A 24,684-nucleotide genomic window follows, 5' to 3' on the forward strand; every position below is an offset into this window, starting at 1 on the left:
ATGCAGTTTCCCAGTAATAAATTCAAAAATCCTCAAGAGTTACTTTCAAATTATCTGCTGAGAACCAATACAATACAGCTATTTTTAAAGCAGCCTTTTGCTCTTTCCTTTGAGCTCTTAGAATATTTGAGGGCCTGTTTTCTCTCATGACCTATGAATTGTCTTAAGGTGCTTTCTGTGTGCCTTCTCCTACAAGTTTCCTTACCCCCTCCCCCACCTCTTTTGTTTTTTTTGGGAGGGGAGAAGGCAGGGCAACTGGGATAAAGTTAGTAAGTGTGTCAAGTATCTGAGGCCGGATTTAAACTCAGGTCCTCCTGACTCCAGGGCTGGTGCTCTACTCACTGCTCCACCTAGATGCCCTACCTCTTTTTTTTAACCAATTAAAATATCCACATAAGGACCAAGCATTACCTTACCTAAACGTGTAACATTAGAGCAGCAAGAGACCTTGGAAACCATCCCACACATGCCTATACTGGATACTTAATAACTGTTTCTGAAATCAGTTTATTCTGTTCTAGTCCAGCCCCTTGATTTCATAAAAGAGGAAATCCAGAACAAGGAGGGGAAGTGATATGGCCAATGTTGCACAGCTGGTTAGGAAAAGCCAGGATTAGAACCCATGTCTCCAGTCTCATCTGATGTTATATAATAGAGTTGGCTTAGTCATGATTGACTTAGAAAAGGAGCCCAGAACAACAAAATACTAGCCATTAGTTGGAGAATATTTTTCTTTGAATTTCATACCTTAGGAATTTTAGAAACTCTAGGGCCCTTTCTCCTCCCCTCCTGTTTATATGGCTGTTGATATACACACATGCATAAAATACACACACACACACACACACACACACACACGCACGCAGGACATGAACATTCATAATAAAAGGTTATGGTGGAACCTAAGTACTGAGTGAAAGGTACAAACATTAAGTCATAGGGAAGGAGAAATCACCAAGTTTGGGGGGAGGAGCTGTAATTTGGAAAGCAAACTCCTGTTTTTGTTGGGAGAAAGTGAGACCAATATTGGGAATTCAGCTTGAAAACAATATAATACAACTAGATCCCAATTAGTACTAATAATGAATCCCCTGAAGTTATCTCATGTATTTGAATTTGTACTATTCAAAATTATAGTTATGTAAAATATGGTAATTGGTTCCAGGCCTGTGGAAATATACAATGCAAATATGAATAATGCAATGATTTCAGGAGGTTCATTATTGCACTGATCTGGACCTAGCTGTAATATAAAAGCAATGTTGAGATCAGTGTTTAGCAACTTGGTAAAGACTAGAGATCTTGTAACACTATTGTACCACTGGGAAAGGGTAAATCCTCATAGACTGGAATAGGCTCAAAAGGTTAGAAGGAGAAGGAACTCGATCTGGGTATCATTTAGAAAAGCCATGCAACACGGTGAATCAAAGGCATGTCTCACAGTCAGGAAGTCCTGGGTATAGTTCCTGCTTCTGACATATTACTAACTGTGACCCCGCACAATTCACTTAATTCTACTTCAGCAAACTCTATTAACATTGTAAATTGCAGAACAGATGACAATCTGCATAGATAGAGGGATTTCTTCAACAGGAACTTATAAATATAATCACAAATTTGGTTAAAAATAGATTTAAATCACTAGCGACATAGTGAGAATGGAGGGTATGAGCAAAAGTGAAAGTATGGAAATACACACACAGGGTGTTTGGGAAACAATTCATAGGGAGCAAAATGTGACTTTGGTATAAAGAGGGTTTGATTCTGAGTCAGAGGACGTGGGCCTAAAGCATCATTACTCCTTATTCTCCATTGTGAGTGGTATAGACAGTAAATGACAGAGGTGAGATCACCAAGGCATAGGGCAGTTTGGCAAACAGTCTCCTGGTTATGGAGATGGGGCGAGGACATCGGAAGTCACTTCCTCTATTAGCCTCAGTTTCCTCACTATTGAGTAGGTTGGATTAGATGAACTCTGTGACTTCTAGCCCTTCATTCAAGGATCATAAGTCATAAATGGACCTGTCTGAATGGAGCATAGGGTTCAATTAAAGGAGAAATGGGAGATAAAGTTGAAGAAGTAGGTAGCGGCCAGATTGTGGGGGACCTTGAATGTCGCGTTACAGAGTATAAACTTTATTATATAGGCAGTCGGGAGCTGTTAACAGGGTTTAAATGGCAACAAGGCACTTGGAATTTTATTTCCAGGGATGCTTTTCCCATGGTATTTTCTCTTTTCTTGCATCAGCCTGCACAAGTTGATATTAAGTTTTGTGATTACACTTTTATATTTCTCAGATGTCTTCGTTGAACTTTGGCATTTAGATGTGGTCTAGCTGTCAACTAGTGGATTAAGAATCATTCCTACTGTCAAATGTTTTATCCATTTTCATCACTTAAGAGCAATAAAGTGGGGATTCACAGCCAGGTTTAGACAAGCTTAGCCTTCCTAGGTAGTATTTCCTTGTCAGACCCCAAATGGAACCCTCTAATACCATCCCCATGAGAGAGCTTAATATCTTGACTTTAGCCATGGTCTTATTCACTGTGACACTTTGGTGAGAAATGGATTGATTTTTCAGCTCTCCCCTGGGTAATGTCCAATCACAGCAAGGTGAGTTAGGGTCAGAAGGCACACTTTGTCCCAAGATTGATTCTGTGTCACAAAAGGAAATCGTTAACTGTATAGAATTCTACATTTTTGCGGTTCCCTATTTACATTTATTTCCTTCTCTAGCACCAAATATTCCATTTCCCCCTCTGGAAACAGAGGAAGCTTGTTATAGAGAAATCAATATCTTTCTACTCTGGTTTCCTTTATGTCAGGAAACAAATTGTAGAGGCTAGCATTAGGGAGGTGGGAGTCATTCTGGGGAATGTAGATGGTTTGCTCTGATGCTGACAGGTAGATGGAGCACAAAGCATGAGAATCTGAAAAATACTGGAGGTGTAACCCAAGACTCTGTCTTGGGCTCTTCACTCTTCTTTTTCTACACACTGTCTCAATAACTTCATCAGGTCAGATGGGTTTATCTCTACATATTTGATTCACAAATCTTCATATTGAACTTAGTGTCTCTCATGAGCTTTTGTCTTAAACCACCAGTTGCCTACTGGGTGTTTTAAACTGAATGTCCCTAAAATATCTCCCACTCAACATGTCTAAAATAGAACTCCTATCTTTCTCTTAAACTCATTCCTTATCCAGAGTGTCTTATTTCTATCAAAGGCATAATCATTTATCTAATATCTCAGGTTTATAACCTTGTTATTACCCTTGACCCCACAATCTCCCTAACCCCACACACCCAATTAGTTATCAAATCTTGATATTTCTATCTCCATGTCATATCTTACATTCAATTCTTCTCCATTCACATAGCCATCATTTTAATCCAAGTTCTCGTCACCTCTCACTAAGATAATTGTGACAGCCTTTTAGCCATTTTCCTTGTCTCAAGTCTCTTTGCATGCCTGCCTCTCCTCCACATTGCTGAGAATGTTATTTTCCTTAATCAGAGATCTCACTGTGTCACTACCCTACTGAATAAACTCCAGTGGCTCCTTATTGCTTCTGGGAATAATATAATGTCTTTTGTTTAGTTTATAAGGACTTTCATAGTTTTTCTCCAATCTCATTTTTGTCTCACTGTCCATTACTCCCTTTTCCTCATTCCAAGACCCAGCCTAATTAGACCTCATCATTCCTCAGATAACAAAAACTCCATCTGCCATCTGTCTTTACACTGGCCACTGTGCCACTTCCATCCCCCTCCCCTGTGCCTGAATTAGATTCCTTCTTTACTTCTGCATGAACGAATACTTATTTTCCTTTAAAATAGCTCAAGGATCACCTTCTAAATGAATCCTTTCCTACTCCCTACAACTATTAGTGTCTTCTTTCTCACTTAAGTACTTGGTAATTATTTGTTTTCATTCTCTATGTGTTCTTTCTATTTAAACTTCTTTATATATGGTATCTCCTTCATTAGAATGTAAGATCTTTGAGAGTGGAGATTGGTTCATTCTTTTTTTTTATTTTAATTTTTTTGATTTTTTAATTTTTAGTTTACAACACTCAATTCCACAAGTTTTTGAGTTCCAAATTTCCTTCATCTCCTTCCCCTCCTTCCTCACCCCCAAGATGTCATGGAATCTGATATATGTTCTACAAATACCTTCACATTAAACTTATTTACATAATAGTCAAGTTGTAAAGAATTATGACCAATGGAATGAATCATGAGAAAGAAGAAACAAAACCAAAAAAGAAGAGAAAAAAGAGAGAGCAAATAGTTTGCCTCACTCTGCATTCATACTCCATAATTCTTTTTCTGTATGTAAATAGCTCTCTCCATCACGAGTCCTTTGGAACTGTTTTTGAACCATGTATTTATTGCTGAGAAGAGCCAAGTCTAATTAAGTTAGTCATCACAAAAGTAATATGTCTGTGGTTGTGTACAATGTTCTCCTCCCCTCACTCAGCATTGTATCATGTAGGTATTTCGAGATTATTATGAAGTCTGTATGTACCCCATTTCTTATAGCACAATAGTATTCCATTACATTCATATACTGCAACTTGTTTAGCCATTCCCCAATTGATGGGCATCCCCTTGATTTCCAATTCTTTGCTACCACAAAAAGTGCTGCTATAAATATTTTTGTACATACTGGTCCATTTTGCACTTGTGTGATCTCTTTGGGATACAGCACTAGAAGTGGTATTGCTGGGTCAAAGGGTATGCACATTTTTATAGCGCTTTGGGCATAGTTCCAAATTGCTCTCTAGAATGGTTGGATCTGTTCACAATTCCACCAATAATGTAACAGTTCATTCTTTACATTTGTATCCCTAGTACCTAGCACATTGTTATTCAGTTCTTTTTTTTTGGTTATGTCTGACTCATTACCCCATTTGTGTTTTCTGGAGTGGTTTGCTATTTTCTTGTAAAGCTCATTTTAGAGCTAAGGAAACTGAGGCAAACGGGCTTACGTGACTTGCCCAAGGTCAAACAGCTAGTAAGCACTTGAGGTTGGATTTGAAATTAGATCTTCCTGACTCCGGATCCAATGCTCTATCCACTGTACCACCTAGCAATCCATAGTAAATAATTAATAAGTGCTTATAGCTTAATGGGGAAAAAAGATTTAAAAAATTGAAGCACTTTATGGAAACACTTTCTACTTGATACTTAGGATATTCAATTGATAAGGGGAAAAATGGCCCAGCTCTAATGGTCTCTAAATTTATGTTCCAGGTTTTCCTCTGCTTCTTTTCTCCTTATAATTTTCTTTTCTCTCCACCATGCTTCTCTGAAATATTATGGGATTATAGGATTTTGAGTTTAAAGGACTACAGAAATTATTTAGCCCAAATTCTTCATTTTATAGATGAAGAAACTAAGGACCAGAGGGACTAAATATCTTACCCAAGGTCACAGAGAGGGTGAAGAGCAGAACCAAATTCTAAACACAGACCCTCTGACTCCAGGTCCAGGTCTTTGGCCCTTATTTGGATAGTGTTGATGGCCAGTCATGCATGGTGTTTGACAACAGCTGCTCCATTCAGATAGGTGAATAGTTTCTGTCTGTCGGCTTATTGCCCATACTCACATGGCCATCAAACAAGGGGAATCAGTGGAAATGGGATAAACATTTCACTTCTTAAGACACAATTCTGAATTTTAAGAATGATGAGAAAATTGTCACAGTGTTACTCATCCATCCCTAAACCACAAATGAGTTTTTTTAATGCCTGAAGAGGGCTCCCTATTAATAATATATATTGACTTGAAGCTTGTTCTGCAAAATTTAGAATCTGTATAGGATACAACCTGATGTGTAGGTGGGTTTTGAGGTATCCTGGAACTGAACATTTGGGATGCGTTCCTTTTCTTCTGCAACCTCTCAGTGACCTTTTGACACCATAAGCTGATGGAATAGCAACTAAATTAATCTCATTAGTAAACTTGTGGCATGTAGCTTAAAATAAGAAGATACATCTCTTCCTATTCTTCCCTGGTCGGGAAGAATCAGCAAATTCTGGCTTCTGGAGCAATTTAAGATCAGCTGGGGGAGATGAGATAGGGGTCCAAGGTATAACCATTCTCTGTGGTTGAGGTGGATTTTTCTTAGAGGTCATGGAAGATGAAGAGGTTGAGGAGTTAGGTGCTCAGGGTATTTGAAGGAGGTGGATGGAAGAAGACCAAAAGCCAGATAACTGAAGAAGAGAAAAAAATGACCTGGAGATATATAAATGACAACAAGGATTCCAACAGGATGAAATGACCTTTAAAGGAGGAAAGGTAGTTTCTGACTGATAGTGGCAGTAGCGTCTAAAAGTGACAATGGAGGACAAGTATATGATAACTTCTGATCCTGGCCCTTTGTGTCGGAGGTATGATACAAAAACTCACAGGTAGAAAGGATATTAAAACATATAGTCTTGGGGGGCACAGCCAAGAGGACAGAGTATAGGCAGCAACCCATTTGAATTCTCTCAACTTTCCCCTCTTAACAACAATAAAATAATGTCTCACATCAAATTTTGGAGTGACAGAGCTAGCAAGAGGTCAGGGTGAAACATTTGTCCAACCTAAGACAACTTAGGAGGTCAGCAGGAGAGGTCTGTGAAACCAGGATGGGAATCAGTCCAGTGGTAATAGCATCAGTGGTGGGCCTGGGAGGTGGCTGGGACAGCACACAGCAGTAGCAGTTTCAGGAACTCTCAGCCCAGAGACAATGAAAAAGGGGGTCTGATGACTGCTAAGAAACAGATTATAGGAGACTCTGTTGGCACTTTGTGCAACTGGGGCTGATTGGCAACTCTAATGCCACACAGAGTTCTGGGTAAAAGTAATAGAATGGAAAGGAATGCCTGTGGTTGATTGCAGGGGAGCAGGGGCTCTGGTATCTGTTCCAAGGCAGGGAGGAGCAATAGAACTTGCGGCCACTGGAGAATAGGGTCCTCTTTCCCAATTTTTAAGGGACAAAAAGAGTTTCAACATTTGTGGCTATAGGGAAACAGGGTAAAGATCAGAGCAGTGACCACACCTTTCACCAGATCATACCATCTTGGAAGCACTGAAAACTTGCAGACCTCTCCCCAAAACTAGCTCTGAAAACAGAAACACAAAAAAGTTTGAAGCTTTGCATGGTGCTGTAACAACAATGTGGCTTGCCACTACTGTGGCTGTGTAAGCCCAATAACACCAGCACACAGTAGGGCTGCCAACACAGGTTCTTTGATCTGCTTTTCTAAGGAAAGCAACTTTAAGGGGTTAACAATCTTAATTTAATCAAATATATATACACATATAAACATATATACATACAGACACATATATGTATATGTACGCATATATATGTGTGTATATATATAGACATATATATGTGTATGTGTGTGTATACATATATATGTGTGATATATAGATATATATGTCATTCACTTGGTTCAGGGGGAAAAGCCAGCACCCTGAACTTTAGAGCAAATACATATAGAAATTACAAACAGAAAATATCAACAGAGCAAATAACACAACTCAACACATAGGCTTTGTCTGATCAAGATATCACATACATAGTTATTAAAAAGAGAAGCACCAACATCTGGGTTTTCTTCAAAGCTGGGGGGGGGGTCACCCTCCAGTAGTAACCCAGAGTCTCCATACCAACATTCTTCCAGTGAGTGAGAAGCCCCAAAAAAATGCTAACGTCTGAGTTTTTTTTTCAAAAAACATTTTTATTTTATTCATGACACATATTAAAATAAAAAACAAAAAACTCCTCCTACCCCTTGGAAATGCCTAAAAAAATAAACAAAATGCCCAAACCCTCCCTCCATCCCTTGTTCCCACTTCCTCCCGTCCCCTCCAAAACCAAATTAAAAGAAAAAAGAAAAAAAGGAAAAGAAAAAACACCCAACCCCCCCATCCCCCCCCAAACAAGGTGGTGCACTTCCCCAGGGGGAAGGGGAGTTTACACTGGAGCCTCTGGGAGCGGAACGGAGATCTTCCGGCTACAGAAACCTGCAAAGACAGACACTCAAAACAGAAACAGAAACACAAATGGAAACAAAATAGATCACCGGGGAATCTCTGGAGGGTCAGGAGAAGTAGTCCCAGGGGTGAGGGACAGGGAGCCAGGAAGAAGGGAGGTGGGAGGGGGTGTAATTGGCAGGGTAAGAGTCAGGCAGGAAGGAGAACAGGGAAGAGTTGGAGGGAGGGTAACAAGCAGAAAAGTTTTGTGTCCTTATGTACCCTTAGGTAAAACCTTCCCCGCCATCCTGCCCCCACCCCTGAGCAGCCGCAGTGGGTGAAGTGAGGAGAGGAGGCAGGGGGGAGAGGGGTAGGGAACAAACAGCTTTCAAAGTCGAGACTTGTCCATGTCGAACCCCCAGAGTGAATGAGCAACCCCCTGTCCCATTCCCCGCGGGCCCTTCCCCTGACCACACCCTCAGAAGCAGGTCCCTCCTCAGCAGTTAGTTATGGGATTCTCCCCCCTTCCACAGTATATATTTTTTTTTTAATATTTTTTTTCCACCAAGGTCATCTTCTGTTTTTCTTTTTTCTTTTAATTCTTTTTTTCCTTTTTTTTTTGTCCTCTCTCTCCTCCTAATACACACTTTTTTTTGTTTTTTTTTTTGGTTGTGTGTGTGTGTGTGTGTGTGTGTGTGTGTGCGTGCGCGTGTGCCTGTGTGTTTAGTAAGGGGAATACCATGACGTCGCTCTAGCCCGGCCCCTGTAGACTCGGCCTCGGCCCCGGGGTCTGCTGTTGAAGCCACTGTAGAATCGAGAGCTTGAACTACTGTAGTTAGTAGCCCTGGCACGGTATCGGGCACCTGGAAAACCCCGATCTGTGGTGCTGATCCCCGGCCAATTGGTCCGTTTTGGTATCACTTTGATCTGCCTTCCTCTAAAAAGAGAATCGTCCAAGGCCATCGATGTCCTCACTGAATCTTTATCTGAAAATTCTATATATGCAAACCCCTTAGGATGGCCACTGAACTTGTCACGAAAGATGGTAAGTCGATTAACTGAACCACAACCATAGAAGTGTGCCTCCAGCTCTTCTGCTGTTGCACCATAGTCCACATTGCCCACGTAGATGGACCGGGCATCAGCTTCCATCTTCTTCTCAACGGACATGATCACTGGGCCAGCATTGCCTGGGGGTGGGCTCATGTTCATCTGTTTCTCCACCTCCTTCTGAAGCTCCTTCAATTTCTCTGTCTCTTCCTCCATCTCCTTTAATCGGGCTTTGATGGCTTCCAGCTCCGGGTCCTCGATAGCGCCGTCCCCCGGGTCGCCCTCAACCGGGCCCAGCTCTTCCTCATCCTCCTGACTTCCAGGGGCTCCTGAGCCCGGCCCAGGGCCGGAGACTCCCAGCGGGGCGCAGGGCCTGGGTGGCTCCTCCTTGGGCTCGGGCTCCGGCTCTGTCTCTAGTAGCAATTCTTCAGGCTCCAGCTCCTCCGCCTCCAGCCCGTTCCCGTGGTCCTCCGCGCCGCCCGGGGTCCCCTCCCCTGGTTCCCCCCCGGCCCCGGGCACGAGGTGGCGCCGCCGCCCCGGCCCAGAGCCTCGACCCACCGCAGCCCCCAGTGCTGCTGCTGCTGCCGCCGCTGCCATAGCCGCTGAGACTGGGGCCCGCCGCAATTGGAGAGCCGTGCCGGCCACTCTGGGAGCTCGTTAGCCAAGCAGCCTGCCAGTCCATAACGTCTGAGTTTATATACCCTTCTTAGGACCAGAAAGCTTCACACCTAGACAGCAAAAGGGTGTGAGCCTGGGGTTTACACCTAGTTAATAAAAGGGGGTGGGCTTGGGGTTTACACCTAGTTAATAAAAGGGGGTGGCCCTGGGGCTTTGCACCTAGTTAGACTTAATCAAAGGCACTTGTTTACTTTAACATTCTAAAAGAGAAAACAGTAAAAAAAAAAAAATCCCACCTTAATTATCAATACAGGTGCTTAGCGATCCACAAGTGAGCAGAACCAACTTAACCTAATTTTCAAAGTCATGAAAAAGGTTGAGAAAATAAACAAACAACAACAGAAAGAACTTGACCACTAAAAGCTATTATGGTGGTAGGGAAGACCAAGACATAAATGTTAAAAAGACAACAATGCAAAGACATCCACAAACAAAGCCTCAAAGAAAAATGCTAATTTGACCCAAGGCCAACAAGAATTTCTGAAAGAACTTTAAAAAAATAAGAGTGGTGGAGGGGGAAAATGGAAAAAGAAATGAGAGTGATGCAAGAAAATCATGAAAAGACAATTAATAGCTTGATAAAAAGACCCACACACACTGAGACCCCCCAAAAAAAAACTTGAAGAAAATAACACCTTAAAAAGCAGAATTTTTCCAAATGGAAAGCGCACTGAAGAAAATAGTTCACTAAAAATTAGTATAGGTGAATGGGAAGCTAATGACTTCAAGGAACAATAAAGCAAAGTGAAAAGAATTACAAATAAAAAGAAAAATAATGTGAAATATTTTATCTGAAAAATAACTGACTTGGAAAATAGATTAAAAGAGATACTTTTAAAATTATTGGACTACCTGAAAGCCACAATAAAAAAGAGCCTAAACATCATTTTTCAAGAAATTATCAAGGAGCTTTATTCTTATGTACCAAACTGTGCTGTTTATGGTGACTCTGGAGAGGGGGCACTGAGCTGTGGGATATGAAGTTTGACAGGACAGACTTTACCACCTGAAAGTGCTGCTTCAAGTTCAGATTAGGCAAGGGACATACCTAGTTTACAAGAACCAACAAGACTAAAGAAGAAGAAATTTAAGCTGAAGACACAACACTTGACCTGAAATAAGAAGTGTGTGCCTACTCATCAGCTTCACAAGAACACTTTCCAGCACTGCTAGTAGTCTTTGTTGTCTTCAGTGTTGTACTGTGAGATCAACTGCCCACTTGCAGTTGCAGTTGAATCTATTAGCTTGGTAGATCATTTCCTCTTTCTCTCTTTTGAAAATTATACTAGAAATTTTCATCCTTTGAAATGTGTGTTGAAAATGAAGAATCATCAAATGCTACTGAAAGTGTAATATTTGATTATCACTGTGAGATGAGTTTTGATCCAAACCTTCTCCACAACAATGGATACATCGGGTACCCCAATGGTACTTCAGCAGCACTGCATGAAACTAGGGCTGTTGAAAAACTGCTGACCTCTTATGGATTTATTCAGCGTTCATAACATCAACCCAGACTTTTCTTCCACTGTTCACATTACAGTGGCAAACTGCAGGACCTAAAAGTAGTAGATGGTGTTGAATTTGAAGTATCATCTGACTGAAGGACTGGAAAACCTATTGCTCCTAAACTGGTGAAGATAAAACCAGAAATCCTAGCTGAAGAACAAATTAAATAGACAGGAAGTGTTTTATCTGCCGTATACCCCTGAAGATGTGGAAGGGAATGCTCAGCTGGAAACCAGAGATAAGAATAAATTTTATAATTGACACAAATAAACATACTGGTACTGTAAGTGCTCATAATATCATGCTGCTGAAAAAAAAAGCAAGCTCATTGTCAGGGAGTAGTTTGTGCCATGAAGGAAGCATTTGGCTTTATTGAAAGCGGTGATGTTGTAAAGGAGATAGTCTTTCATTATCGAGAATTTAAGGGTGACCTAGAAGCCTTACAGCCTGGAGACGACATGGAATTCACAATAAAAGACAGAAATGGTAAAGAAGTTGCAACAGATGTCAGACTACTGCCTCAAGGAACAGTTATTTTTGAAGATATCAGAATTGAACATTTTGATGGAACTATAACAAAAGTTATTCTAAAAGTCTCTAATAAAACCCAGAATGATCCATTGCCCAGATGCATCAAGGCAGATTTTGTGATTCTGAAAGAACTTCCTTTTGAAGACAAAGATACAATATACAAGGTGACTCTGTTGGAAGGTAACCATGTTAGGTTTAATATTTTGACAAGCCTGGGGGGGTGGAGCCAAGATGGTGGCTGGAAAGCAGGGACTCACTTAAGCTCTTCCCCAAATCCCTCCAAACACCTGTAAAAATGGCTCTGAACAAAATTTAGAGCTGCGGAACCAACAAAATAGTACAGGGAAGCAGGTCTCCAGCCCAGGACAACCTGGATGGTTGCTGGGAAGGATCTATCCCACAGTGCTGGGAGCAGAGTGCAACCAAGCATGAGCCATATCAGGACAGACCAGGCACTGAGGAGAGAGGCCTGAGTGGCCTTAGGGCCATGAATCACTGAGCGAGAGGAGTTATCAGACTTCTCAACCCACAAATGCCAAAGACAACATAGCAGGTTAGTGGGAAAACTTCTGGATAGGGGTGAGAGCAGTCCGGCCCCAGCCCTGGAGGTGGCAGAGGTGGCTCAGTGGCAGCAGCAGGAAACCCCTGTGGTTGCTTCCAAAGCTCCAGCTTCAGCTTTTTCCAGAGTCCCTGGCCCACACGGTGGGAGAAATCAAGTGGCAGATCAGAGTGGGAGTTCAGGGAACACATTGCTGGCACAGAGGCAGGTTTCTCTTGCTTTGCCCTGCTTGGATCTGGGTCGTGGTCCTGGCTGGGGGAGGAGAAGCACTGCTGTGACAGAGCTTCTGGTGACAAGTGATGGTGGAGTAGAAGTAGCTCTGAAAATAGCAGTGCAGCCCCTAAAGCTTGGGACAAAGTACTCTCTATACCCTGACAAAAAGCTCAGAGGTCAATTTTTTGTCTCGGAATATGACCAGGAAGCAAAAAAGGACTCATACCCACACTCAGACAATAAAATCTTTTTTGGTGACAAAGAAAATCTACACATACAGCCAGAAGAAGTCAACAAAATCATAGAGCCGTCACTAAAAGCCTCCAAGAAAAATGTGAATTGGAGCCAGGACATTGAAGAGCTCAAAAAGGATTTGGAAAAGGAAGTAAGAGAAAGAGAGGAAAAATTGGGAAGATAAATGAGAGTGATGCAAGAAAATCATGAAAAACAAGTCAATGACTTGCTAAAGGAGACCCAAAAACTACTGAAGAAATTAACATCTTAAAAAATAGACTAAACCAAATGGCAAAAGATCTCCAAAAAGCCAATGAGGAGAAGAATGCCTTAAAAGGCAGAATTAGCCAAATGGAAAAGGAGGTCCAAAATACCACTGAAGAAAATACCACCTTAGAAATTAGATTGGAACAAGTAGAGGCTAGTGACTTTATGAGAAATCAAGAAATTATAAAACAGAACCAAAGGAGTGACAAAATGGAAGATAATGTGAAATATCTCATTGGAAAAACCACTAACCTGGAGAATAGATCCAGGAGAGATAATTTAAAAATCATTGGACTACCTGAGAGCCATGATCAAAAAAAGAGCCTAGATATCATCTTTCAAGAAATTATCAAGGAAAACTGCCCTGATATTCTAGAGCCAGAGGGTAAAATAAAAATTGAAAAAATCCACCGATTGCCTCTTGAAAAAGATCCTAAAAAGAAAACTCCTAGGTATATTGTCACCAAATTCCAGAGCTCCCAGGTCAAGGGGAAAATACTGCAAGCAGCCAGAAAGAAACAATTTGAGTATTTTGGAAACACAATCAGGATAACACAAGTACTAGCAGCTTCTACTTTGAGGGATCAAAGGGCTTGGAATATGATATTCCGGAGGTCAATGGAACTAGGATTAAAACAAAGAATCACCTACCCAGCAAAACTGAATATAATGCTACAAGGCAAAATATGGATTTTCAATAAAATAGAGGACTTTCAAGCTTTCTTGATGAAAAGACCAGAGCTGAATAGAGAATTTGATTTTCAAATACAAGAATCAAGAGAAGCATGAAAAGGTAAACAAGAAAGAGAAATCATAAGGGACTTACTAAAATTGAACTGTTTCATTTACATTCCTACAAGGAAAGATGATGTTTGTAATTCATGAGACCTTTCTCAGTATTATGGTAGTTGAAGGGAATATACATACATACACACACACATATATATGCATATATATATATGTGGGTGTACACACCCATATATATGCATATATATATATGTGGGTGTACACACCCACATATATATATATATGCATATATATGTGTGTATGTATGTATATTCCCTTCAACTACCATAATAAATAAAATAAATTTAAGGGGTGAGAGAGGAATATATTGAGAGAGGGAGAAAGGACGAGCTAGAATGGAGTAAATTATCTCACATAAAAGTGGCAAGAAAAAGCAGCTCTGTTGGAAGTGAAGGGGGGCAGTTGAGGGAGAATTAGTGAATCTTGCTCTCATTGGATTTGACTTGAGGAAGAAATAACATACACACTCAGATGGGTATCTTACCCCACAAGATAGTAGAGGGAAGGAGATAAGAAAGGGGGGATGATAGAAAGGAGGGCAGATCAGAGGAGGAGGTAATCTAAAGCAAACACTTTTGAAAAGGGACAGAGTCAAGGGAGAAAATTGAATAAAGGGGGACAGGATAGGATGGGGATAAATATAGTTAGTATTTCACAACATGATTATTGTGGAAGTGTTTTGCATATTGATACATGTGCGGCCTATGTTCAATTGCTTGCTTTTTTAGGGAGAGTGGGTGGAGAGGGAGGAGGGGAGAGAATTTGAAACTCAAAGCTCTAAAAGCAGATGCTCAAAAAAACCTTGTTTTTGCATGCAACTGGGAAATAAGATATACAGGCAATGGGGTATAGAAATGTATCTTGCCCTACAAGAAAATAAGGGGAAAGGGGATTTGGGGGGAAGTGGGGTGACAGAAGAGAGGGCTGACAGGAGAATGGGGTAATCAGAATATATGCCATCTTGGAGTGGGCAGGAGGGTAGAAATGGTTAGAAAGTTTGTAACTCAAAATCTTATGGAAATCAATGTGGAAAACTAGAAATATTAAATAATTTTTAAAAAGAAAAAAAAATTGACAGGCCTACATGGTAAATTAGAACAAGCAACCAACGTAGAAGTTCTTACCAATACATTTCAATGCACTAATGAAATCAGAAAAATGAGTGTGATTGCTGCCATGAGAGATGGTTTGGGGTTTATCAAATGTGTAGGTCATGATGCCCATGTGTTCCTTCACTTCAATGAAAAGCTGGATTTGAACCAGTTCCATATTCAGAATGAAGTGGAGTTTATGATAGCTCCTGATATGATGTCTGCCCAAAGAAATCATGCTATTCAGATTAAAAAGCTTCCTAAGGGCATGGTATCATTCCACACTCATTCAGATCATTGCTTTGTTGGCATTGTAGAGAAAGAATCTACTTTTGTTAATCCCAAAACCACTAGTCCAAATAAAGGCAAAGAAAACAAGACTAAAATGGAATTATTATGTATGATGACTGTGGGGGTGAAACTGACCATTGTATATGAAGTCGATGTACCTGGAAGGTTCCACTCCTTAGATAGGAGATAAGGTTGAATTTAGTGTAAGTAAAGAAAAGAGGATTCATCAGTAGACAACAACTTGTGGCCGACTTTTAGGTTTTCATTCCAATGCCAAGAGGCTCTTGGGTTATGTGGCAACCCTGAAGGATAATTTTGGATTTATTGAAATAGCTAATTATGACAATTAAATCCTTTTTTCTATTACAATGAGTTCTCTGATGCTGTCAATAGCCTGGAACTGGGGGGCATGATCAAATATAGCTTGTCAGAAAGCAAAGGCAACAAAGTCTGTACACAAAAGGTGAACAAAACACATTCAGTTAATGGCAGGACTTGAGGAAGCTGATCCAACCATCTACTTGGGTCAAGTCATCTGCACCCCTCAGGAGTGATACTAGAGTATCACTCTAGATGATGCCAGTGCTCCTCACCAACGGTTCTTCAACAGCCAAGGGGATCAGAAAAATCAATGGGATTTAGTGCAGAAAGATCCATCAAGCTTGTGTCATTGACTAACCCCATCTACAGAACACAACACTTAACCAGATATGATCTAGGTGGGGGTTGTAGGGGTATTCTGGTGGAAGGTTTTGAGTATCTCCCTTATCATCCCTCCCAGAATCTGGAATATGTATTCTATGGAGCTCCTATACTAGTTTTAACACCTTCTTCATGTTATGTTTAAAAATAAAAAATAAATTTATGAAAACCATTTTAAAAATTAAGCACAGTTGCAGCCTGGAAGACTTAAGTTGGCACCTTATAGTATTAATTTTAGAAGTTTTATTTGGTGCAACTGGTAAATGCAAAATTTGTCAATGTAAGTGAAAAATATAGTCAGCTATCTGGTCAACCTTATGAAATTCTGCACTTGATATTTATTGTATTCTCTACCTTCATTAATTCAGGCAAGGTGTTCTGCCTTAGCTCTCAATCTCATTCTTTTCCTGTCATTTACTATTCATTATGCATTAATTCTGAGGACCATAAAAGGGTAGAGACTATATTACTTATTTTTTAATAACATTTGTGTAAGTATTCAAACCATTTCCTTAAGTTGATGGCCAAATGATAAAATGCAATTTTTTCATATCTCATTTATAATCTTGTCACAGTCCACTTAGCAAAGTTGTTAGATTTCAGTGAGAAGTATCTTCCAGAGTATATCTAAGGTTTTTTTTAACTTTACTATGATTAGTATGTATGGCGCATAATTTCATTTGGATTAGGTGTGCCATCAGTGTGTTATAATTTGAACATATTTTTTTAAAAAAGATGCACAAATTTGCTGTTTAGGACACTGCAGCTTCTAGATGCCAGTTTCTTTTACTGATTTAAAAACCAAAATAAACAAAAATAAAATCTTACAAGAAAAGAAGATGAATCTTTTTGTCTTTATAAGCAACTGCCATGCCCAGGGCCTTATAAGATCCTGACACCCTGGCCTTGTATGTCTGCTGCACTGGCACCCAGGAAACTGGTTGGTCCCCAGGGTCTCCATTCCATGTCTGTACCCTCCTCCTCAGCAGCCCCTATGCCCAGGGAGATAAGACAGGCCCAAGGGTGACTGGGCTTGCTGCATGGTGAGCAGGGAGTACCTCACACGCATTGTCTTCCCCACCTTCTGTTTTGAAGTTATGGTGTGCTCTGAGAGACAAGGCCACGTTTGTCTTTGCAAACATGAAACACTTTTTGTTTTCTCCAATTTTCTGTCAATGGCACAAGAATGGAATAGAATGAAATTTTACTGATTTCAAGACAGAAAAAAAGATATTATCAAGGAAAATTTAAATATTTTAGAACCAGAGGGTAAAATAGACATTGAAAGAATCTACCAATCACTCCTTGAAAGAGACCCCAAAATGAAAACTTCTAAGAATATTTTAGCTAAATTCCACAGCTCCCAGATGAAGGAGAAAATATTGCAATAAAGCAGAAAGAAACATTTCCAATATTATAAAATCACAGTCAGGATCCCACAAGATTTAGCAGCTTTCACCTTAAAGAGTGAAGGGCTTAGAATGTGATATTCCTGAAGGTAAAGGAGCTAGAATTACAACCAAGAACCATTTACCCAGCAAAACTGAATATCATCCTTCTAGGGAAAAAATGGGTATTTATTGAATAGAAATTTTTTAAGCATTCCTGACAAAAAAAACAAGAGTTGAATAAAAGTTGACATTAAACATTTAAACATAAACTCAATGTAGAATAATAGAAAGGGAAAATTGAAAATGTAATCATAAGGGATTCAAGAAAGTTAAACTGTTTACATTCCAATACGGGAATATGATATAGGTAACACTTAAGAACTTTGTCTTTAGTAAGGCAGTTAGAAGGAATCTACAAAGATAGAAGGCATGCATGTGAGTTGATTATGTTGGAATGATCTCTTTTTTAAAAAAAATGAAAGAATGAGAAAGAGGGATTCATGGTGGGTGGAGGGAAGGGATAAGTAGAATGGGGAAAATTTTCTCACAAAAAGGAGACATGTATAGAAGAACTTTTATTGTGGAGGGGAAAATGGTGATGATGGCAGGTAAAACTTGAACTTCATTCTCATTGGAATTGTTTCAAAGAGAGAATATATATTACACATACATATATGTATATATAACATGCATGTGTGTATGTATGTAATCTATTGAAATCTATCTTATCCAATGGGGAAATAGGAGGGAAAGGGAATAAGAGATATAGGTGGGGAGATGATAAAAGGAAAGATGAATTAAGAAAGGCAGTGGTCAGAAGCAAAGCAGACTTTTGAGGAGAGACAGGATAAAAAGAAAGAAATGGATAAACAGAAGAAAATAGGATGGAAGGAAATACATGGTTGTCAATCATAACTGAACATGAATGGGATGTGCTCACTTATAAAAGGGAAGTGGATAGCAGAATGTATGAGAAATCAGAATCCAACAATATGTTGTCTACAAGAGACATACTTAGAAAAAAAAGACACATACAAAGTTAAAGGGGCTGAAGCAGAATGTATTACACTTCAGCTGAAACTGAAAAGGTAGGGGCAGCAATCGTGATCTCAGATGAAGCAAAAGCAAAAAGACCTAATTAAAAGAGATAATCAGGGAAAGAGATTTTTTTTATCCTTAAAAGGTACCAAAGGCAATGAATTAATATAAAAGGGCAAATTTCTCTGATAAAAACCTCATTTCTCAAATACATAGAGAATAGAGTCAAATTTATAAAATGAGTTATTCCCAAGTTGATAAATTATCAAAGGATATGAAGAGGCAGTTTTCAAAAGAAATCAAAGCTATTGATAGTCATGTGGAAAATGCTCTAAATCACTATTTATTAGAGAAATGCAAGTTAAAACAACTCTGGTGTATCACCTCGCACCTATCAGAAATGACAAATGTTGGAGAGAATGATGGAAAATAAGCCAATAAAATTCTGGTGGAGTTGTAAGCTGCTCCAATCATTCTAGTGAACAATTTTTAGCCCAAAGAGCTGTAAAACTGAGCATGTCCTTCTGCCCAGAAATACCACTACTAGGTCTATACCCCAAAGAGATCAAAGAAAAAGAAAAACGACCTCCATGTACAATAATATTTATAACAGCTCTTTTCGTGCTGCCAGAGACTTGGAAATTGAGGAGATGCTTATCAATTGTGGAATGGCTAGCTAAACAAATTGTACCATATAATTGTGATGGAATACTGCTGTGCTACAAGAAATGATAGGGGAGATGTTTTCAACAAAAACAGGAAGACCTATATGAACTGATCCAAAGTAAAGTGAGAAGAACAAGGACATCATCACGCATAGTAATAGCACTGTTGTAATGATGATTGATTGTGAAAGACTTGGGCTACTCTGATAAATACCATGAGCCAAGACAATTTCAAAGGAGTAATGATGAAAAAATGCTATCTACCTTCAGAGAGAAAACTGATGAACTCTTAGTACAAATTGAAGTGTAATTTTTTCTCTTTCTTTTCTTGCTATTTTGTGACAGGGTTAATAATGGAATTATGTTTTACATGATTTCATATGTATAATTGGTAGCATTTGGGTGGCCTTCTCAGTAGGTGGGGGAGGGGTGAGATATTAAGAGAGGATGTGGAACTCAAAATTTAAAAAGAAAAAATGTTAAAAGTGAATAATAACTTAAAAAAATAAATGTGCTTAGCTCTTAAAAAAACAACAACAAAGAAATGTGGTCTCCTGAGGAAGGAGCGATTTAAATGATCACCAGAAAATGGATGTAGTCTAAAAAGTATTGATCTAGGATTAGTGAATTAAAACTGGAAGTTGACTTGGAAGCCAGGTAGTCCAAACTCTTTGCTTTACAGATAATGAAAACTTAGTCTAGAAAGGGAAAAATAACTTCCTTCCAGCTAGAAACTTATATTACAGCTCTCTCACATAAAATCCAACTATCATTCCACTGTACCACCACACAGGAGGATTATCAGAGGCTACAGTGGAAAGTGAAGACAGAAGAGGATAAGAACAGGATAAGAGCTGGTGAAGAATTTCCATGTAGAGGCAGTGATGGTGGAAGCCCATAATGCCATTGGCCAGCTACCTTCATCAATGACCTCCCCCACCTTTATCAGGTTACTCTGCCTTAATTCCAGAAGTCTCACATGGCATACGTGTCCAGCCCAGGATGCTTCTTTGAAGGTTGGATATTATGCTATGTCTCTCCTTATTATGAAGGTAGTCTGGAATGGAATGTGTTAGATAATAGGAGGTTGGTGTGTATATGGGACTGGCAGCCAAGGCTATGTAAGATACCCCAAAATGCCAGGTGTTTGCCATTTGGGGATTGCAACAGTAGACATATCCCTTGAAGGAAAGATTGATGTCCTTCAAGATATCAGAATGTTGAATAATCTTGATCATCTCGTGCCAGCTCCAGCTTTGTTAAGAGTATAATGTTCAGTTCTTAGCGTGATATTTGGGGCAGGACAGACAAATTAGAGTGTTTTCAGAGTAGGGTGGCCATGATGGAGAAAGGACTAAAGATTATGCTTAGCGAACACTCTAGCCAAACTAGCCTGCTTGCAGTTAGCACAAGTCTTCATTCTATCTCCCATCACCATGTTTTTGCACAAGCTGCTCCTCATTCCTGGCATATGTCATCCTCATCTTAAACTCTTAGAAACCCTAGCTTCTTTTAAATTTCAGTTCATGTGCCAATTCCCATGGGAAGTCTTTCTAATCTATCCTCATCAACACCCCCAAACTCAGGTATCAGTGTTTTCTTATTTCTTCACCTAGTAAATAATTGTTTCCATTTTGTACCTTCTCAGTAGAATCTGAACACCTAAAATTTCCATTCTTTCTTTTGACTTTGTACCCCCAGTATCCAGCACAGTGTCATATGATAGGAGTTTGATAAATGCTTGTTGTCTTTCGTCTTGGAACTGGGGTTGCTTAAACTGCAGAAGAGGAAAGAGGCAGAGGCATGTTAGTCATCTTAGAATTGAAAGAGCTGTCATTTGAAGGAAGGATTATGCTTGTTCTGCTTGACCCTAGGAGATACAACCAGGAACAGTGAATAGAAATTGCCAATAGGCAGATTTAGGCTGGATGTAAGGAAATAACTTTACAAGAATTCAAGATGCCTAATACTAGGTTGGCCTGTCTCAGGAAGCAGTGTTACCCACCACTCAAAGTCGCAGTGGAAGAGCCAATTTTTAGGGATATTGTGGAGGGCATTCCTATTAAGATATAGGTTGGGAACAAGTGACCTGTGAAATCCATTTCAGCTCTAAAAATTTGGTGATTTGCAATTTGGGAAATTAAAATGTAAAGTAAGAAAGTTAGTAAGTCTACACTGCCCTCAAATAATCAAATAGGAGTCTTCTCCACAGACCTGAATAGGAACATTTCTCTTTCAAGTTACACTGATTGGTTCCTCCTAATTCTCAGAGTAGAGGGGTTAAGGGAGTGTTTAATAATTCAAGGATGCTAAAATATCAAAAAAAAGTAATACCATGGGAGGTATATATGCCACCTACTTAATATCTATGCCATAATGCATAACTGGGTTTTATATTGACATTATAGAATTTGCATTCTTTTCATATTTATCATAATTATCGTGGGTTCTGAATTGGAGGACAGAGTTCTCTGTTTTGGTGGAAATCTTTTGAATTATTCTTTAAGTATGAACAGGATAGCAAGGGCAGTAATGGCGTTCTAACCCACCATCTCACTGCATCTCAGTTAGATAAGAGAAATATCATTAGAGGAAGAGGTGGCATTTCCTCATGCCCAGCTGAACAGATGAAGAGAAAAAAGTCAAGACAGGTAGGGCAAGAAGAGACTCTGAGGTTGCTTGATTCTACTGAGAGTATAATGATTATTCTCCTTATCGTCCACACATCTCTTTTCCTGTGTTTCTATTTCTGTGTTCACATTTTCTGGTTTGTTTGTTTTTTTTCAAATTTCGCCTATAGTTTCCTTTTAAAATTCGCAACAAAATCAACTTTCTCTTGATAAGATCAAAGGGGGACGGTCTTAATTGTTTTATTGTTGTGTATATCTTTTGATCAGAGAATGAGGTGGATGGGGGTGGGAAGAAGCAATAGCTATTTGAACACACAGAAATTAAAAGTGTTGGGAAACCTATTTCTAGCTTGATGACCAGAGGGCACTCTGGTCTGAGAGCTCAGAACTTTGATGAACTTTACTAATAATTTGTATTTTAAAATGCTTATCTTCTTAGAACCTACATGAGACAGGGCAAATTAGCCTGTACATTAAAACTGGATTATTTAACTGTAGACTAGAAAAAAATTTCTACCCTATGAAGAGAACAAAAGGCAGAAGGGAGTGAGAGTACGATGAGAGAAAAGATCATAACCAATGCCAAGTCTAGAGGCAAAGTCAGGAGTGGTCTGGTAGGAATCAGTCTTTATATTTCCATAAAAGAAAGGGAAAATCCTCCTTAGCCAAACTTTGTTTGCTATTGCCTTAGCTACTGATTAGACATTCAACAAATATGAGGTATAAAATGCAAGACATTACAGAGAGTCAAGAACAGGAATGAAAGAAAGAGAGGTGGTGGAGGAATGAAAAGGTAGCAATAAAAAGAAGGAAGAGCAGGAAAAAAAATGAAAAGGAATGAGGGAGAGTGGGAAGATGAGCAAAGAATAAACTTGAGGAAGATACACAACAAGGGGAAGAGAGCAAAATGGACCCAAAGCTAAGAGAAAGAAAGGAACGGGAAGAGTTTCACAAAACTCTGAATTGTATTAGTCAGTGATCAGCTCTTATGACGTATTGCTCACTTGTTCTGTGGTTTTGAGCCAATTTATTACCATCTTTTGGCATTCGTATTCATGGTTAAACAGCTGCTATACCTTTATTTTCGAGCTCCAAAGTACATTTTTGAATTTGTTTTATTTTTGAATCAAGTTCTAACATTAGAAATAGATACAGTTTTAGGAGTTTATTTTAGAATGGTAACTGTATCTTTACATAACTATTCTCTGAAAATGCCTTTGCAATTTGATGCAAAGAGTCCCCATGAGTTGACTTTATCTTTGTCCTGAGTTGTGTTCTCTCCTTTTTAAAGATTGTCTGAAGATTGCATTTGGAATTTTATTATTCTGAACCTTAAGACAAATCAAATTATTCTTATGCATTATCCACACACACACACACACACACACACACACACACACACACACATATATATATATATATATATATATAAAATGGATATATACATATGTGAATACATATATATTTATTTATGTGCTAATATAAATATATGTACATATGGAGAAGAATTGTGGTTGTTAGGAAGCCCTGGGTTCAAATACCACTTCTGACATATTCAGTGTGTGACCCTTGGCAAATAATTCAACCTCTCAGTACCCTAGGTAATGTTGTAAAATCATAAGTTACAGAGCAGTTGCTGGTCTCCATGAATAAAGAGTTTTCTCATAGAAAAGCTATTTACATTGATAAGATTTCAGATGAACACCAAAATGTATTAAAAATCTAAAATTGGGAAAATATGGCTGGGCTATCATGAGAACTAAAGGTACCACTCCTATCCTTTTCCAATAAGGAAGTCCCACCACTCTAAATCTAGGAATACAGTCAGATCAGATTCAGTCCTGGGAAATATTGCTTTCAATGTCGTGGGTTAGGATCCTTTATTTTCTCACAATCTTCAGGTCATTAGTAACTCCATCCTGGCTCACTAGGGATGATTTTGCTTGTGGTTAACATTTAGGGCCTCTTACAAAAAGGAGAGTAAAAAAGAAAAAAAAGGCATGCTGTACAATATAAATCAGTTAAGGAAATTGTAATTTATTTCTATACAGAAAAGGAATGGTAACCAGAGGATATTCACAAGTGTGCATCTGATAAAAACAAGTTAAAATAGAATCCATTACTTTACATTATAACTACTGTTACAATCTGCTGGAATGCTGATGTTTAAACTTCATCAGAATATAAATCAGTCTCTAAGATTGCTAATTAAGCATTTAAAATTTTACCTCCACACTTCATTGTAAAAAAAAAAAAAAACTACTTCCAGCACATTTGATGACAAAGCAGCTGTATTTTAGCCAATCTTCTTGTTGTTGGTGATCTCTGAAACAAAAGTTGTTTTTTTTTTTTTCCATCCACCGGCATGCTTTGTTTCTCAATCACTTTGGTCATTAGACCCAACCTTTTGACCTCTGGAAATTAAAAAGGTCATTTCCAAGAATAGACACATCCAACTTGAGAACTATATCCCACTCAAGAAAAGAAACATAAAACAGAATAGGGCTAGCAGAAGCCCAGGATCAAGCCTGACTGGTTGAGTTCATGCTCCATGTGTGTATATGTGTGGGTGGTGGGAGCGCAGGAGCAGCAGCAGGATATGTGAAGGAACCCCAGCCATCACCCAAACCCCTGCACAATTTAGGAAAGCTCTTACTATTTTACACAGAGGAGAATAAAAGCCAAAAGGATCAGTCAGAAGCTGTCTTTTCAATTGATAAAATGTCTTCCCCTCCTCTAGTCCCTGGTACAGACACACAGCAGGAGAATACCACAGGACCATTCAGGGTTTACTACATCGTATTAAATGAATTTCAGTGCTAGGTCACCACATAAATTGAAGCAGGCCCCAAAACTTCCATATAATCACGAGAAGCAGAAATGGGGACTCCGTGCATGCTTCATTAGGAGAATGTTCCCCACTATATGTAGGTAGATATATATAGATTAATAGAGATATAGACAGAGATAGGTATCAGATGATCAGGTCTATGAATCATGCATACATACATACATACATATAAATATAACATATACATATATAACAAAA

The 24,684-nt window shown here is 39.1% G+C and overlaps 2 protein-coding genes across 2 annotated transcripts in view; one reads left to right on the top strand and one right to left on the bottom strand.

The window, feature by feature from the left end:
- CDH13 (cadherin 13) overlaps positions 1 to 24,684 on the top strand; it is a 1,345,123-nt gene that overhangs the window by 757,518 nt on the left and 562,921 nt on the right. The window lies entirely within an intron of this gene.
- Positions 8,702 to 9,626, bottom strand: LOC118841229 (polyadenylate-binding protein 2-like). The gene has a single exon (XM_036748616.1). The coding sequence runs from the start codon at positions 9,624 to 9,626 to the stop codon at positions 8,703 to 8,705; it is 924 nt and encodes a 307-aa protein (XP_036604511.1). The 3' UTR covers position 8,702.

Source organism: Trichosurus vulpecula, chromosome 3 (genome assembly GCF_011100635.1).
Source record: "Trichosurus vulpecula isolate mTriVul1 chromosome 3, mTriVul1.pri, whole genome shotgun sequence".
NCBI lineage: Eukaryota > Metazoa > Chordata > Mammalia > Diprotodontia > Phalangeridae > Trichosurus > Trichosurus vulpecula.